The sequence below is a fragment of the Arachis hypogaea genome, chromosome 3 (genome assembly GCF_003086295.3).
Source record: "Arachis hypogaea cultivar Tifrunner chromosome 3, arahy.Tifrunner.gnm2.J5K5, whole genome shotgun sequence".
Taxonomy (NCBI): domain Eukaryota; kingdom Viridiplantae; phylum Streptophyta; class Magnoliopsida; order Fabales; family Fabaceae; genus Arachis; species Arachis hypogaea.
Window position 1 is genome coordinate 119,581,975 of NC_092038.1, and position 17,921 is coordinate 119,599,895.

At 33.5% G+C, this 17,921-nt stretch overlaps 1 protein-coding gene across 1 annotated transcript; it reads left to right on the forward strand.

Moving 5' to 3' along the window:
- Window positions 1–596: 596 nt before the first annotated feature.
- Window positions 597–4,287, forward strand: LOC112791090 (protein kinase STUNTED). Its single transcript, XM_025833795.3, has 10 exons — window positions 597–869; window positions 955–1,037; window positions 1,246–1,489; window positions 1,672–2,400; window positions 2,507–2,755; window positions 2,852–3,015; window positions 3,128–3,201; window positions 3,287–3,434; window positions 3,538–3,687; window positions 3,769–4,287. The coding sequence occupies exons 1-10, from the start codon at window positions 680–682 to the stop codon at window positions 4,006–4,008; spliced, it is 2,271 nt and encodes a 756-aa protein (XP_025689580.1). The 5' UTR covers window positions 597–679; the 3' UTR covers window positions 4,009–4,287.
- The last annotated feature ends 13,634 nt before the right edge of the window (window positions 4,288–17,921 follow it).

Genomic DNA, 17,921 nt, shown 5'->3' on the forward strand with positions numbered 1-17,921 from the left:
GTTATTATTTTGATAAAAAAGATATTTTTTAATAGAAATTTTTTTTTTAATTTTTTAGCAAATTTCTAGTAATAAAAGTAAAAATACTAGAAAAATAAAAAAAGAACATTTTTTTTGAAAAATTGTAATTTACATCTTTTTTTAAATTTTTTTTTTTAAAAAAGATATTTTTCATGTAATAAATCAACAAAAAATATTTTTAAATTGTTATACCCAAATATAATTGATAAATAAAAAATTTTTTTGTATAAAATATCTAAATATAAAATTATTTTTACTTTTTTATAAAATCTTTTAAAAAAATAACTGAAATTTTTTTTTTAAAAGCTCATGATCTCAAGATTATTATTATTATTAAAAGGAAACTTATTTTTGAGAACTTGGATTAAGTATTAATGTATCATCTGTTTTGGTTCAACCTATCACTAGTAAGTGAACTGTAGACTATATCTATAAGGGATAAAGATCTGAAAGAAAAAGAAAGAGAGAGATATAGGAGTCAACAGAAGCAACGGTCAAGATGAAAGGCGCACTGTGGAGAGCGAAAGAGAGAAGCGGAGTAACATTTACCCTGAGTGTGTTGGCCAGTGAGACACAAAGATTCGCTTTCGCAACGCCCAACAAACATAAAGTGCTCAGACACAGAGTGGGAGAGAAGAGAGAGAGGACTCTCACGCCGATGAAGTTCACCGGCCACAATGCCACCGCCACCCAGCGCGGAGGAACCGGAGCCGGAGGCGGAGGCCGTGGCCGGAATCTCATCGTTGGTGTGAAGTTGGATCCCTGGAGCCGGGAGCTGCTGACGTGGACGCTCCTCAAGGTCGCCGAGCCCGGCGACGTCGTCATTGCGCTTCACGCCGTCTCCTCAGGTCCCTCTCTCGCTCCTCTCCCTCTAGTTTCTCTTCTTTCTGGAACTTTCTAGAATGTAGCTTATTTTTTTCTCCTTTTGTGCAGAGAATGCTGCATCTATGCTCTCTCTTGTGAAGGCTTTTGATTCAGTTCTTGGTGTGTACGAAGGCTTCTGCCACTTGAAGCAGGTTCACTTGAACATTTATATTATATTTTAATTAAGTAATTAATGTTTTTTGCACTTTCTTAACGGTTTATCTGGAATGCCTAGAATACGAGGGAAAGAAAATGAGCCGTTACAACTAATGCCTGTTAGTTACTTTTATTAATCAGAAAAACCTCAGGTTGTCCATAACGCTTTTATGTTCATTGTCATTTTTTTTTTTGGGGGACTAGGTTGAGCTGAAGCTTAAAGTGTGTAGAGGCACATCGGCGCGGAAACTGCTTGTGCAGGAAGCGGAATCTCTTGGTGCTGATACGGTTATTTTAGGAACTTCTCAGAGCTTTTACGCGCTCCGGTCTTCGGCAGCCATTGCCAAATACTGCGCAAAGAAATTGCCTAAGTGTGTATCTGTATTTGCTGTTGATAGTGGCAAAGTTGCATTCCGCAGAGAAGCTACTGTTATGAGTAGTGATCAAGGTTTTTATCTTTCTTACCCTTTGCTCTATATCCACTCGGTACAAAGCCACTTTTATTTCAGTTTCTGTTAGTTTAACCTTAGTTATGTTGTATTGCGTATTTGTCTTGATGTGTAATAGTTCGATGTCAACGTGGACTGCAATTTTATTGATAGATTTATTTATTTTTAACTTTCATGGCAGTAAAACTAAATGCAAGCCCCTCCTTCATAAGCAAATCTTTAACGAAAAAGAGAAGCCAGAAGAGCAATGAATGCTGTGTACGGCTGTTAGTGTTGCCAGATAGTTCTACAACCACACATAAGGAGGGGTTGGCTGATAGTCATAGACAGGAAAATTCACTGGCTTTAGTGCCAATTCAAAAGCCTGATGATGCTTCTAATTATTCGATTCCGGTGGTCAAATCAGACTGTTCAAAACCAGATAGTTCTGCAGCTCTACCTAAGGAAGGGTTGAATGATAGTCAGAGACAGGAAAATTCACTGGCTTTGGTGCCAATTCAAAAGCCTGATGATGCTTGTAGCTATTCGAATGCAGTGGTCAAACCAGACCGTCTAAAACATGGTTGGTTGCTACTGCGCCAGGTGTTTCTGCCAAAAAGGAATAAGCAGAAATCTTTGGTGAAAAATACCCCTTCTTTTCACCTGGCATCAGGACAACCCAACTCTCCTTCTGCTGTAGTCCATGTTGATGAGGAACAGAATATTGATCCTATTGGCAATTGCAAGCTAGATGCAGAGAGTGGTGCCATTGTGCCATATGAATCGGATGATATTGCTACTCCTTCTCCACTTTTTTGTCATTCCAGTGTCACTCCTGAAGAATTGTTGGCCTTACAAGAGAAATACTCATCTTCCTGCAAATTGTATAGTTTCCAAGAACTTGTATCCGCAACAGCAAACTTCTCAAGTGGTTTGTATTAATCAGTCTAATATCCTTTTGCCTCCCCCCCCCCCCCCCCCCTTGCTGCTGCTTGTTTGTGATATCTTCTGATATGTTCTCTTTATTACATTTTCAGAAAATTTGGTTGGAATAGGTGGGTGTAGTCATGTTTACAGAGGATGTCTTGCAGAGGGCAAGGAATTGGCAATCAAAATTTTGAAGCCATCTGAAAATGCTATAAAAGATTTTGTTAAGGAAATTGAGATCGTCACAACTTTGCATCATAAGAACATAATATCTCTATCTGGATTTTGTATTCACAGCAATAATTTACTACTGGTTTCTGATCTTTTATCAAGGGGAAGCTTAGAAGAAAACCTTTATGGTAAATACTTGTTTGCCTTTTTCCTCTAGCAATTACCTTAATCTATTTTTTTGCAACCCTCTAATTTGCATTTCTTCCTTGTGTTTTCTGTTTAAGGCAACAAGAATGATTGCAGGGCATTTGGTTGGCAAGAGAGGTACAAGGTAGCTGTGGGTGTAGCTGAGGCATTAAACCATCTGCATAATCGATCTGCACATCCTGTGATCCATAGGGATGTAAAATCTTCTAATATCCTTCTTTCAGATGATTTTGAGCCTCAGGTATTTGAACTTATTTTTGTTCCCATGCTTCGTTAATTTTTTCTACTTTCAGAATCTTCTCCCACTTGGTCTCAATTTTCCACATCCCTAAGCAACTAGTTTATCTGTTCAGCTGTCAGATTTCGGACTGGCTAGTTGGGGTGCTTCTTCATCCCATACAAGTACTGATGTAGCTGGAACTTTTGGGTACATAACAAGTCCTCTGGTTCCTCTTTTGCTTTGTTACCTATAGTGTTGACCGTCCCTGAATATTTTCACTTTTATCTGGCAGATACTTAGCTCCTGAGTATTTTATGCATGGTAAAGTGACTGACAAAATTGATGTATATGCTTTTGGTGTTGTACTTCTTGAGCTTCTCTCAAGTAAGAAGCCAATTAATAATGTATGTCCTAAGGTCCAACAGAGTCTTGTTACGTGGGTACGTTCACTTTTCCATGTTCTATTTTCAGCATCTACCCATGCATCCCATGAGACACGGGTCCTAATATTTGGAAATCCTTGTGGTTGATGACAATATGCAGGCAACGCCAATTTTGAAGGAAGGAAAGCTTTCTGAGTTACTTGATCCAAGTCTAGGTAGTGATTACAACCATTCTCACATTCAAAGAATGGTTCTAGCTGCGACTCTTTGCATTAGACGATCTTTTAGATGGCGGCCTCATATCAGCCTTGTAAGTCTGGCCTGCTCAGGTTTTCTCTACTTACCCTGCCTTTTGTTTTAAATATTTTCATGTATGTTTCCTTAATTACAGATATTGAAGCTCCTACAAGGTGTTGAAGAAGTGATAAGATGGGCAGAAGAAGAAGTTAATGCATCGGAGGAGCTTGACAGATTAGATGGGGAGCCAGTTTCAATTGATATTCAGTCGCATCTAAGCCTTGCTTTGCTGGACATAGAGGATGATACAGATTCAATTAGTAGCACTGAGCAGTTTATATCAACTGAAGACTATTTTAGGAGAAGATGTAGTCGCTCGTCAAGTTTTGCCTAGAATGTCGTCGCAGTACTGACAGATGTCTATATTATGTGTTTTCTTAGGTTAGCTTTCCAAATTCTGCAGCAATAATGCAGGTTGGCTCTTAGGAAGAGTAATCCCAAAAGTTTTGGGGTTTAGGTCTCTGTTCATATTTTCCACGATATGGTTGTAGTCAGCTTCCTCGCACTTAATGTCATTTGAGCTTTTTTCAGCATCAAGTATTCAAGTGTATAGATTTGACTCGAACCACCAACCGTAAGTACTTCTTAAAGATTCTATATCTTTTTGCTCTAATGCTCTGAGCCTCTGATATTCGTGGTCCACCTGATTGTCGTCACGTCTTACGTGCAGCTCCTATCCTTAAATGAAAAAATAAAATCAAAATCATTGTTCCCTCCACCTAATAATATAGATAAAATTTTATTCACAATTCTAATTAGGTATTTGACTATTTGTTAGGGTGTTTTTACCAAAGATACTGGTAAATTGATTTAATTAATGGTTTAAAATTTATTTTTAAGTTTTTAAATTTACTACTTTTAATTACAAATAAAAATATTAAGAGTAACTTTTAATAAAAAATAATTAGTATTCATTCAAATATAATACAAATATAAATAAATAACTATCTAATATATCTCAAATATCCAAAATTAATTTTTTAAGAGAAATATTAGGCAGTTATCAGAATTTATTATTTTTTACTATTATTTAGCCATCAATTTAATTTCTCTCAATTTGGATAAACTTTTTAAATAAGTTCTTTTGAAAAAAAGATAAAATGTAATGACTTTTATTAATAACCATTTATGAATAAGTTATTTTCTATTTGGATTTTTAGTTAAAGAAGTACTTATTTAAAAGTCGTAGCGTTTGGATAAATGACTCAAACAATATAATTTTTTTTATACAAAGAAAATGATATTAAAATAACGACGATAACAAATACCTTTTAATACATGAATGTTGATTTTATATTTGTAGACGAGAATGTTAGTTGTCAAAAGTCAAAATAAAAATACAGAGTAATTTTAATTTAAAGTACATTTATAGGATGTTTCTCTATAATTTAAATTAGGTTTAATTATTCTGTTAGTTTCTATAATTTTACCAAATTTGTAATTAGGTCTTTATATTTTTTTTCTTTTCAGTTGGGTCTTTAGATTATTTTTAAAATTGACAGAATATTTTTCCAAAAAACATGTGATCAAAGATCAAATTAGAATTTTAATTATAAATATTTTTAATTTGTAGAAAAATATTCAGTTAATTCTAACATTTTTTACACTAAGAAAGATTTAATTACAAAATGAAGAAAATATAAAGACCTAATTGAAAATTTGGTGAAACTATAAGGACTAATAGAATAATTAAATTTTTAAATTATAAGAGTAAACTATCATTTCTACCCATGAAAGTCTTAAACGATGACAAATCTACTCATGAAAAAAAAAGAAAATTACAATTATACCCATGAAACAGGTTTCGTATAACGAAATTATCCAAACACTAAAAAATCAACTAAAAACTCCAAATTACCTTCTCTCCACCACTAACTATCATCATTTCCTCTCTCTTTTTCTCTCTCTCTCTCTCTCTCTCTCAATATTCTCAGTGAGCCCTAGCTGCCGCTGTCGAAGCCAGCCTCGCCATCGTCAAACTACTATGCTACCCAGAGAGAGAGAGAGAGAGAGAGAGAGAGAGAGAGAGAGAGAGAGAGAGAGAGAGAGAGAGAGAGAGAGAGAGAGAGAGAGAGAGAGAGAGAGAGAGAGAGAGAGAGAGAGAGAGAGAGGTAATGCTGGGGAAGGTCATCGTCGAGCAGCGCGCCGCCGTCAGAGTCGTTCCTTGCTGGCACCGCTCCTGGTTCCGGCTTAAGCACCCTGCCAGAGCTTGTCGCCGTTACCGTTGTAGTTTTTGGAAAATTGCCGCCGAAGTGCCTTTGTTCTAGTCTAGGTCCTTTCCTTTAACTTGCCTCATTTTTGCTTTTTCTCTGCTACTATTTCATTTATGCAACTTTGTTTTCGTTTTGTTCTGTTTCAACCGCCACAAGTGTGATTATTTCAATGCTGTTGCTATGGTATTAGTTGGAGTTGTTGCCACTACCTCGATCTAAATTTTGCGCTCTTTCGATCTATTCTGTTCCAACCTTTCTCACTTTTAATTTGGTACTCCGGGTTCAGTCTCTTGGGACCAAGTTGTGAGTAGGTTTTATATTTATAATTGTTTGACTTTGCATATATAATTATTTTTATATATGGTACTTTGAACTTATAATTATACTTACAAAGATTACTATCAAAGGATTTTAAATTAGCTTGAATAATCGATTTATTAGAACTAAATATTTATCCTTGTTAAGCTCATTTTAATCTGCACGAGATTGTATATTTTTATGAGACTATATGCATGTTTGATGAAGCTTTATATTATTTTAAAATATTTGATTTTACTCGAATATGTATTTTTGAAGCATTGAAGTATTTGTTGGTATTTAATTATTTTAAAATTATGAAATATGTTTGAATTGCCTTAAGATTGAAAAAATATGATTGAAAAAAATTTAGATGAGAAAGTATTATTTGATTTGATTTGACATCCTATATGTTTGAAAGACCGAAGAATTTGTTATATTTGAAATGATATATTTTGAATTAATTTGCGCGAGCCATGCGTCCGTGTCGGTGTTCGCTGGTCATCTCCTTAGTTTCTTGTGTTTCTTCCATTTTTGCAAGCTTCCTCTCCATTCTCTAAGCCATTCCTGCCCTATGAATCCTGAAACACTTAACACACGGATCACGGCATCGAATGGTATAAATGAGAATTAAAATACACAATAAAAATATCTCTAGGAAGCAAGTTTTCAACCATAGAACAAAATTGGGAAGGAATTGTAATATCATGCTAATCATATGAATAAGTGGGTAAAGACTTGTTAAAACCACTCAATTAAACACAATATAAATCATAAAATAATGGTTTATCAATCTCCCAACATTAGCATGTCCTCATGCTTAGCTTAAGGAGAAAAATAAATGAGTAGGAAAATGTAGGACTCATGCAATGTAATGCAACCTATATATATAAATGCAACTATATGATTTTTGTCTACTTGGTTAAAAGTAAATAAGTTCTTCAAGACAAACATAAATCAAATTCCACTAATTCAATTTATACTGTAAGAACAAATAAAAATGTAAGAAGATAGCTCATGAAAGTAGGGAACATAGAATTAAGCATTGAACGCTCACTGATGGTGTATATGCACTCTACTCTCTCAAGTGTATAGGGTAATCACTCTACTCTTCTCTAATCATGCTTTCTAAACTTTGTTCTTCACCTAACCAATCAACAATATTTAATATATCAATGCAAACATCATGAGATCTTTTCAAGGTTGTAATGGGGCTAAGGTAAAGGTGAGGATATATATATATATATATATATATATATATATATATATATATATATATATATATATATATATATATATATATATATATATATATATATATATGCCTAAGTAAGCTAAAATATGAATCTTTGACTAATTTAAGCTCTCACCTAACATACATACACTCTTTATAACTCTAGAATCATGCCTAGCTACCCAAAATTTCCCACTTTTGCATTACATACTCATGCATCAACTTTCTTTTAATTTTTATCACATGTGCAGTGATCTTGGAACTTAACTTAGAATTGGAGAAATTTTTGTCCCCTTAATTATTTATTTATTTTGGATTTTTTTTTAAAGCAAAAATAACATATCAATGCACATGGATTTTTAATTTTTTTTCTATTTTACATGAGTAGGCACCCAAATTTCCAATATTTTATTAAAGTAAGAACATAACATATTCCCTTATTAATCCATGTTCATACAATTTTTTCCATACTTAATTAACACACAATCTTTATCTTAAGCTAACCAAAGATTCAATTTGGGATATTTAATTATTTTTCTGCTTAAGGCTAGTGATGTGGTAAAATATAAAACAAATGGGATTTAAAAGGCTCAAAGTGGCTGACAAGGGTGATTTAAAGGGTAGGCTTATTTGGGATAAGTGAGCTAAACAAGTGATGGCCTCAATCATATGCATGCATATAACACATTAAACATTGGACATATAGGATGAAACAAAATATAGACTACAATTATAGAGAAGTAAATACACAAGAATAAAATATTTATGGTTAAATAATGTAACCATGTAATTAGGCTCAAAATCTCACGGGTTGTGTGTTCTTAACTTTTTTTTAAACTATGCTCCAAATACAACTTCAAACAAATTTAACATAAAAGTTTTGATTTAAATTAGTGAATTTTTTTTCCAAAATAGGGTCTTAAAAAAAACTTATTATTTTTTCAACCAAATAGAACATGCATGCAACTAATTATTACTATGTAATCTATCCTATTCTACAAGAGAAAAATAAATAAATATTCTACTTTATTGGTGTTAGGGAAGAGAAATTACCTCCGAAAGTCAGGTACTGACCGACCTCTCCACACTTAAGGTTTGGCACCATCTTCGGTGCCATTTATCAGGAACAAAGGGGGACTAGTAGCAATATCTCCACAATCGGGACCGTCATGGCTCCCTGTGCTAGTAAAGGAAGTGGAGTCCGGAGTGTCTGGGTCTTTGTTAGGTCTGTGGTTTCCCATAAGCAGCTCCTTGAGGTATGTGAATCGGCGCTGGTTACTGCGCTCCCTTAGCTTTGTTTTTTGTTCTTGCCGATCCAACCTTTCAAGTATCTGATGGAGCAGTTGATTTGTTATAGGTGCTTGTGGTGTGGAAGGAAGAATGTCTTTGGTAGGCTGGCGGGTAGTGGCTGCTGGATGTCTGATATATTTCTCGTTAGGGACGTACTGATCATCCCTTGGAAGCATGGCTTTGGTGTCCCCAGCCCTATAGGAGACTCCGGCTGCTGAGACTAGATCGGAAACCAAGGCAGGAAAAGGTAAGTCACCCGTAATTTGTACGTGTCCCATTACATTCTGAATGTGTCTTGGTATGTTTAGAGACTGGTCTGTAAGGATACACCAGAGTAGAATAGCCATGTCCGCAGTAAAGGAAGACTCTTGAGTACTCGGAAAGACGTAGTGGGACATAATCTATGCCCATACTCGAGCCTCCAAGGTAAGTACTGAAGCCGATATCCCTTTTGGTCGGGATCGATGGTATCCATAAATCCATCTGCTGCCAGGTTGTACGATAACTCTGAGAACGGCGTCCCAGTCAAATTGGTATGTCTAGCGCTTGAGTAAGGCTTCTTGAAATGCGTCCAATCCTTTTGGAGTAGGGGAAAGATCTAAAGCTCGCTGAATGGCCTCTTCAGTTATAGGGACTTGCTTTTGATGGACATAGACAGACTGCAGGGTTGGCATATGAAAATTGGAGTAGAATTCAACTACCCATGATAGATTAACCTGTCGTGGCTGTCTCTGTAGGAATTCCCATTGTCTTTGCTCAATGCGGGGCTTAACAATTTCAAGAATGCGGGTTGGGAGGATGAGAATGTGCTCATTGTTATAATTCCTCTCAGCCAGGATAGGGAACATCTGCTCACAGTAGCGGTTAGTGAACCGCGCAGTGTCCTTTGCTGGAAAGGCTTTCTCTTTTTCATCGACCTTGATGATCCTCTTGATTCATTTTGTTGAGGGTTTAACCGCTGTTGAAGATGGTTCTGCCACTAATGCTCTCTTTGTTCCTTTTCTTGCTGGTGGTTTGGGAGTAGCTTTCTCTTTACCTTTCTTGGTGGCCATCCTAAAAGGAAAAAGGTAAGTACTTTAAAACTTCAAGGGTTAGAGCAAGGAAGAGAAGAGGATTCGTGATAATCAATGCATGGTAAAGAAGGATGTCGTTAACACATGGTCATGACTACATGTGATCAGTTCATCAATGGAAACATAGCAAGTGCATGTGATGGCAGTTAATACAAGATGTTTATTGACATGCCGTCAAAGGCATGAGTAGCATAGATCAAGCATTAAATGTCCAAGTTAGATGATCAACTTTGTCAAACTAACAATCTATTTTGTATTGACAATTATATTTAATCAATAAAATACAAAAGGGATTTTGTGAAAAACAAGCATTTAGAGTAGTAGAATAAAAGAATTCTAAAAATAGTGCACAATGCCATACGGGCTTTTTCACAAACACATAGCGTGCATGGTAGATATGTTATTGAAAGTATTAAATTGAACATGCAAGCAATCCTATAAAATGTAATATAATTGTCAAACAATTTCTGAATAATCCACAAGCAAAATATAGAGAATAATAACCCAAATAAATTTCCAACACCAATAAAGAGGGTTTAAAAAGAAAAAGAAAAAGAAAACATAGATAATGAAAGTAAAAAGAGGGAAGAAGAAGAAAATAAAAATAATAATGGAAAAGTAAAGAGAGAAGAAGGAAAGAAAATAACCTTGATGATGATTTGTGAAGAAGGAAGAAAAGGGGGGAGAGAAGAAAGTAAAAAGTGAGAAGGAGTAAAGAAGAAAGAAGAAAGAAATAAGAAGGGAGAAGAGAAAAATAGGATTTGAGGGAAAAGTTAAGATATCTGGCGCTGATCTAGTAAAACGGTGCGTCGTATGTGACGCGGGCGCGTGAGTTGCGATATGTTCAAGTGACGCGATCGCGTCCGTCACGTGGATGCGTGACTTGATTTGTGCTAGTGGCGCGAGAGCAGCCTCGCGTTCACGTAACTCTCTGTCTCCAACGCATATTGCCAAAATTCAGTGTGACGCGTGTGCGTGGGTGACGTGCACGCGTGAATGGCCTTTCTTTTAAAATGACGCGGATGCGTGGGTCACGCGTTTGCGTGGTAGGGCTTGTGCTTCTAGCATGGTTCCAGCCCTACTCCATCACAACTTGCTGCCATATACCCCTTTACGTCGATTTCCCGGGGTTACGCGTGCGCGTGGATGATGCGCACGCGTGGAGGGCTGGAGTTGCAAACGACGTAGACGCATCAGTGACACGGTCGCGTGGGCGTCTTTGTGCCTAAGGCACGCCTCCAGCCACGCTCCCGCGCGACTTTCTATTCAATTCCCTTTTATCTCTAATTCTTCTTTGACGCGGACGCGTCAGCGACGCTGGCGCGTCGCGTGCTTCCTGTTTTTTTTATATAGAATGCAAATGAAAATGTGAATGTAGACTATATACAAAAATTATGAGAAGAGTCATTTAACCAAAACAAAATAGAATAAAGTAAAATAAAACTAAGGCTAAAATGGAACGATCATACCATGGTGGGTTATCTCCCCCTAGCACTTTGCTTTTACGTCCTTAAGTTGGACGGTCTTCAGGCTCATTCTGCTTCTGTTGGTGGGTTTTCTAAGAGGTAGACCTCAAATTCTTTGTGATCCTTCATCTTCTCACCATGATAAAGCTTTAGGCGATGTCCATTGACCTTGATGAATTTGGAGCTGGAAGGATGACGCAGGTGAAAAACTCCGTATGGCTCTACCTTTTCTACTCTGTATGGACCTTCCCATCTTGATCTCAGTTTACCTGGCATGAGCCTCAGTCTAGAGTTATATAGAAGAACTAACTCCCCTAGTCTGAATTCTCTCCTTTTTATGTGCTTGTCATGGACAACCTTCATCTTTTCTTTGTATTGCCTGGAGTTGTTATATGCTTCTAGACGAAGGTTCTCTAGTTCTGCTAGTTGCAGCTTTCTTTCAGCACTAGCTTCCTCAAAGTTCATGTTGCACTCCTTCACAGCCCAGAAAGCCTTGTGTTCCACCTCCATTGGAAGGTGGCAAGCTTTTCCGTATACTAAGCAGAAGGGGCTCATCTCAATGGGTGTCTTGTACGCTGTTCTATATGCCCAGAGTGCATCTTGTAGCCTGGCACTCCAGTCCTTCCTGTGGGCTTTACTATCTTCTCCAAAATACGCTTAATCTCTCTGTTAGAGACTTTTGCTTGCCTATTGGTTTGGGGATGGTAAGCTGTTGCTACTTTGTGAATTATCCCATGCTTCTTGAGTAATCCTATCAGTCTCCTGTTACAAAAGTGGGTGCCTTGATCGCTCACGATTGCTCGTGGTGATCCAAAGCGACAAAGAATATGGTTTCTAACAAAGGAAACAACAGTGTTAGCATCATTAGTACGGGTAGGAATTGCTTCCACCTAGTTAGAAACATAATCTACAGCTAACAGTATATAAAAGTAACCATTAGAATTTGGAAATGGACCCATGAAGTCAATGCCCCAAACATAAAAAATTTCACAGAGAGGATGAGATGTAGCCATTGACAACGGTGATGCCCTACATACAGCTTGCCATGGAAAGGAGTAAGAAGGATTGGATGAAAGCAGTAGGAAAGCAGAGATTCAAAAGGAACACAGTATCTCCATACACTTATCTGAAATTCTCACCATTGAATTACATGAGTAACTCTATCTTTATTTTCTGTTTATTTATTATTATTATTCGAAAACTCCATAACATTTATTATCCGCCTAACTGAGATTTACAAGATGACCATAGCTTTCTTCATACCAACAATCTCCGTGGGATCGACCCTTACTCACGTAAGGTATTACTTGGACGACCCAGTGCACTTGCTGGTTAGTTGTGCGGAGTTGTGACAAAGTGTGATTCACGTTTGAGAGTGCTACCAAGTTTATTGGCGCCATTGTTGATGATCACAATTCCATGCACCATGTTTGCTATAAATTACTGACAGAGAGAAATCGTCGGTTAGAAATTTTCACAAAATAATTCCGTTGAAGTATAGTTTCAAACCAAGAATTAACCATCAATCAAAGTTTAATTTTATTTATCACAATGCAAACTAATAATAACTGAGAGTATTTAAACCTTGGGTCATCTCTCAAAGAAATTGCAGGGAAGTATGCATGCTATTGGTTATGAGAATTTTTGGGGTTTTTAATATGATGAACAAGAAATTTAAATTTCAAGAAAATAAAGAAGCAAATAATAACTAAATACCAAAAGCAATTAAACTAAGGTAATTAAAGACACCAACTAAGAAAAGTCTTGGCAAGGGTTGAGAGTTGAAATTCCTATCCTTATTATCATCCTCAAATGTGATGGTAAGTGTTTATTGCTCTCACTTAGTTATCCTCTAACAAGTGAAGGAAAGTCAAGTGAGTACAATTAACTCTAATTCAAGTCCTAGTCAATTCCTAGTGAAGGACTAGATTTAGTAGAATTCAAACTAACTACAACCTTCAATTACCAATCAACACTAGATTTTGATAATTCAAGAGTCTTCAAGTTACCAACCCAAGTAAAGAATACAAAATTTTACTCTAAAATTGAAAGAGACATTTTATCAAATACTTAATATACATAAAAGAAAAATAATATAAATTTCAATAATGATAAAAATCTATAACTATCAATTGCAAGGAAATAATAACAATCACTCAAATAAACATCAAGGAATATAAAATATCAAAATTGCATTAAAGAAATTTCAAATTAACAAAGGTTCATTAACATAAAGAGTATCAAAATAGAGTAACAATAAAAAAAAACTATAAGAACTATGAGGCTAGAACAAGGAATTGTACATGAAACTAAACTAAAGCAAGAATCGAATTCTAAAGTAAGAAGAAATCTAAATCTAAAATCCTAATTCCTAGAGAGAGAGGAGAGGCTAGCCTCTCTCTATAGAGATCTCACTCAAAATATGCTAAAAACTAACTAAAATTGATTGTGTGTGTTCTTGGAAGGTTTTCCCCTTGAAAGAGCTTCCATTCAGCTTCTGGGCATCCAAAATTGGGCCAAAAGGCCCCAAATTGCGGGTCACATGACTTTTTAATGAAGTCACGCGTCCAAACTTGTGCTTACGCACAGGATTGTGTACGTATGTACACCTGCTGACTTTTGTCTTGTGCGTACGCACAGAAGGTTGTCCGTACGCACACTTCAGTGTGTGTCTCTCCTTTGTTTCTTCTTGTGTTCTCCCATTTTGCATGCTTTCCTTCCACTTTTTTCAAGTCATTTTTGCCTAATTGACCTGATATCATTTAACAAAATATATCACGACATTGAATGAAATAAAAGTAGAATTAAATTGATTAAATTAAGCACAAAATACCATGTTTTCACACTTATGTGCAATTTAAAGAGAAAAACACAAAAGTATGCTATTCAAGTATATAAATATGAATTTTGTGATGAAATCCACTCAATTCAAGATAAAAATTACCATCAAATATCGACTCATCAATTACTATCTAATTTCTTTATAGAATTGTATTTGAATTTAGAAATTACATTCTTAGCTGCTGATCGAGATGCTTTGTTCTGAATTTGATAAGCGATATTGAAATTTTTCTTCTTATGTTGATAATCTTTGAAGTTATAACATAATTTTAAGAGTAAAGTATCGTTTTTATCCCTAACATTTGAGGTAAGTCTCAAAGTTGTCCCAAACGTTTAAATCGTCCTATTTAAGTCCCTAACATTTCAAAATTGACTCAATGTTGTCCTGCCGTTAGGGATCTGTTAACAGAATTGACGGCGGGATAAAATTGAAACGATTTACGAAAATGTTGGGACAAAAACGATACATAGAAATAAATTTTAATTTTATCCTTCAATAATATCAATTTTTTACGGTACATAGTTATTCAATTATTTTTTAATCACGTCTAAGTAAATTTTACTAAATCACATTGCTTTTTTTCTAAATAAATTTATTTTTTTAATTTTACTCTTAAAAAAATAAATTATAAAAATTTTTAAGAGTAAAATTATAAAAAAATAAATTTATTTAGAATCAAAGTAATGTGATTAAGTGTAATTTACTTAGATGTGATTAAAAAATAATTGAATAACTATAGTAAAAGATTGATATTAGTGAAGGATAAAATTAAAATTTATTTCTATGTATTATTTTTTTCCCCAACGTTTTCGTCTTATTTAAGTCCCTTACATTTTAAAATCGTCTCAATTTCGTCCGCCGTCAATTCTGTTAATAGATCCCTAACGGCAAGACAACATTGAGTCAATTTTAAAACGTTAGGGACTTAAATAGGATGATTTAAATGTTAGGGACAACTTTGGAATTTACTCCAAACGTTGGAGTCAAAAATGATACTTTACTCTAATTTTAATTTGCTTTTGATTCTTTCAAATTAATAATTTTGAAAACTGTTATTCAGTTGTTCAAGGAGAACTATGTGATGAACATATGAATGGAGTGTTATTCTTGTTTGCTGGATTGGAATTATGATTTTTTCTGTTTAGGTGTGGCAAATTTTTTTGAATGATCTATTAGTTGAATTGAAGATCTTTTCCGATTTGAAAGTTTGGTTGAGTTTTTCTAGTTTAATAATCTGTCCTGTTCTAGTTTTGTTTGTTGAACATGGCTTTTCTTTCGTGGAATTGTTATTCTGATTATTTAGGAGAGATCTAGATTGTGAATGCTTGTTTTCTGTTGGTGATTAGAGGACAAATTTTGCTTTTAACTAAGATCTGAAACCTAAGAATTTTCTTAACTCTTACTTTTCTGAAAACTTTCCTATTCTCAACTATTATTCTTATTTCCGGAGATTAATTTAGAGAAATTGGTTTTCTTGATTTGTAGTGCCTTTATGATATTGGAATTATAGATCTTAAAGATTGGAAATAATTACTAGCAATTTCTGATAAAAAAAGACTAGATATCTAATTTCTTAAAGCTAAATAAATTTCTTATGAGTTTTTTTTTCTTATACATTCCACTAATTATTATAAATCACACTTTTCTATTATGTACCCTTAATAACTCTAGTTTTAAAATTATTTAATTTTTCAATGAGACCTAATGTTTCATGATTTACATTTGATTGGATTCGTAGAATAAAATAGTATTATTGAAATTATGTACTTATTTGAGCTTATACAATAATACCTTGAATTAAATTTTTTACTAGGATTGAAAAGATATTATTTATTTTAATGTGATAATATAGGATTTTTGTGAACTTTGTTGCTTCTTATTTATGAGTGGAAACTAATATTAAAATAACTTGAGATTTTATTAGGATAATCACAATATATAAAGACTATTATGGTAAGTTTTTAAGCACGTTAGGATTTCATTATTAGAAGATTGGTTGTTTAAAATACCTATGCTTTTGTAATAAAGTTGTTGCTATTTTATTATCAGTATTATTGAGTATTTATATGTTACAACTTTTTTATAGATACAATTTTCTATTTTCTGTTATGATACCTGATATTGTTGCTGAATCATTTATCTCTAGCCATTGGAATAGGTTGTTGCTTATGAGTTGATGTTGTTGTTGTTCGAGTCTTGCATGCTGATTGATATCATTATTGTTTGTAATCAGAGAATTCTTACTCATTGATATAGTTAAAATTCAATTTTCTAATTGATAGATACTCAGTAGTGTTTTGTCAAGTTTTTTAGTTTTTTTTTTTTTTTTGTCTTATTGTTATTATTATTGTCTCTTTCATAATTGGCATGCCTTTTTAATTCAATAGAATTGAAATGAACCCTGCATGATGTTTAAAGTACTTTTGATTAAAAAAATTATATATATATATATATATATATATAATTTGAGTTTGTTTTTAGATCACGAACTTTAAGTTCAGTTAATTAATTATGAAGATGAATTTTTTTTGGTGTTTTATCTTTACAAAAAAATATAATTCTATACTAATTTTTTGAAATTCTTTTACTACGCTCTTGAAATATGTTAGAAGCAAATTCACAATTGGAGATTTAGACCCAAAAAAATAATTAAATGAAATAAAATAAAAAATAAAAATAGTTATTATAACTAATCTTAATCTATTAATTGTCAGTACTTCAAATTTTAGTTTTATTGTTATCATTGTTTTATATGTGAATTTATTTGTAACTTTATACTAAGTTTAACTGCATTATTATAGAAAATCATTTGATTGTATTTTACTACAATGACAAGAATGAGTTAAATGTATATATAAATTTTGGGTGGATTTTATGGTGTAGAAAGAAAATTGTTTCTACATGTGTAGAAGGATAGGTGTCAATGCATTAGTAGTTTATGTTGATGGCTTTTAGATGGGGAAGAATTAATTAGAGTACACAAGTATTGATTCATTGGACCCACAAAAAAAAAGAGTGTGTGACATTATATATGTGTCATAAAGACAATTTATTAGGTTTTTTTATTTTAATAAATTGAATAAATATTTTATTTATTAAAATAAATAATTTAAAAAATTATTACCATGTAGACGAGATATATGTATTTATAAATATAAAAATATATTTTATAAAAATAATAAAAATATTAATAATTTAAACTAGACCAAATTCTTAAAAATAGAACATTCAATTAATATGGAAGGTGGACGATCTTAACCGTACTACGTCCATCCACCGGCGTTTTTTATTAGAATTTACACTAAATCAATTCAAATAATAATAAGGCGGGATTCGACAAATTAGTGAGCTAACTACTAGACCAAGTTCATTAATTAGTTAGTTAAAACCGCCTATTTCTTCTATTATTTTGAAACTGCTCATCTTTTCTATTATTTGAAACTGCTTATCTTTCTTATTATTTGAAATATTCTATTTTTAAGAGTTTGATTTAATTTAAATTATTAATATTTTTTATTATTTTCAAAAATTATATTTTTATATTTACAAATACATATATCTCGTTTACAGTAAGGAGATATATGAAAATTGAAAAAATACACATATCTCAATACGGATAAAATTATCTCGTTTACAGTATAAATAAGATAAGAGATGCTTATGTATTTTCCTAATAATTTTTAAAATTATTTATTTCAGAAAATAAAATATTTATTTAATTTATTAAAATAAAAAATTCCCACATATTATTTGATTTATTGTTAATAAATATGTATATCACTAATCAAATTAGAATTAAGTCCATTAGATGAAAAAAATTTTGAAAAAAAAA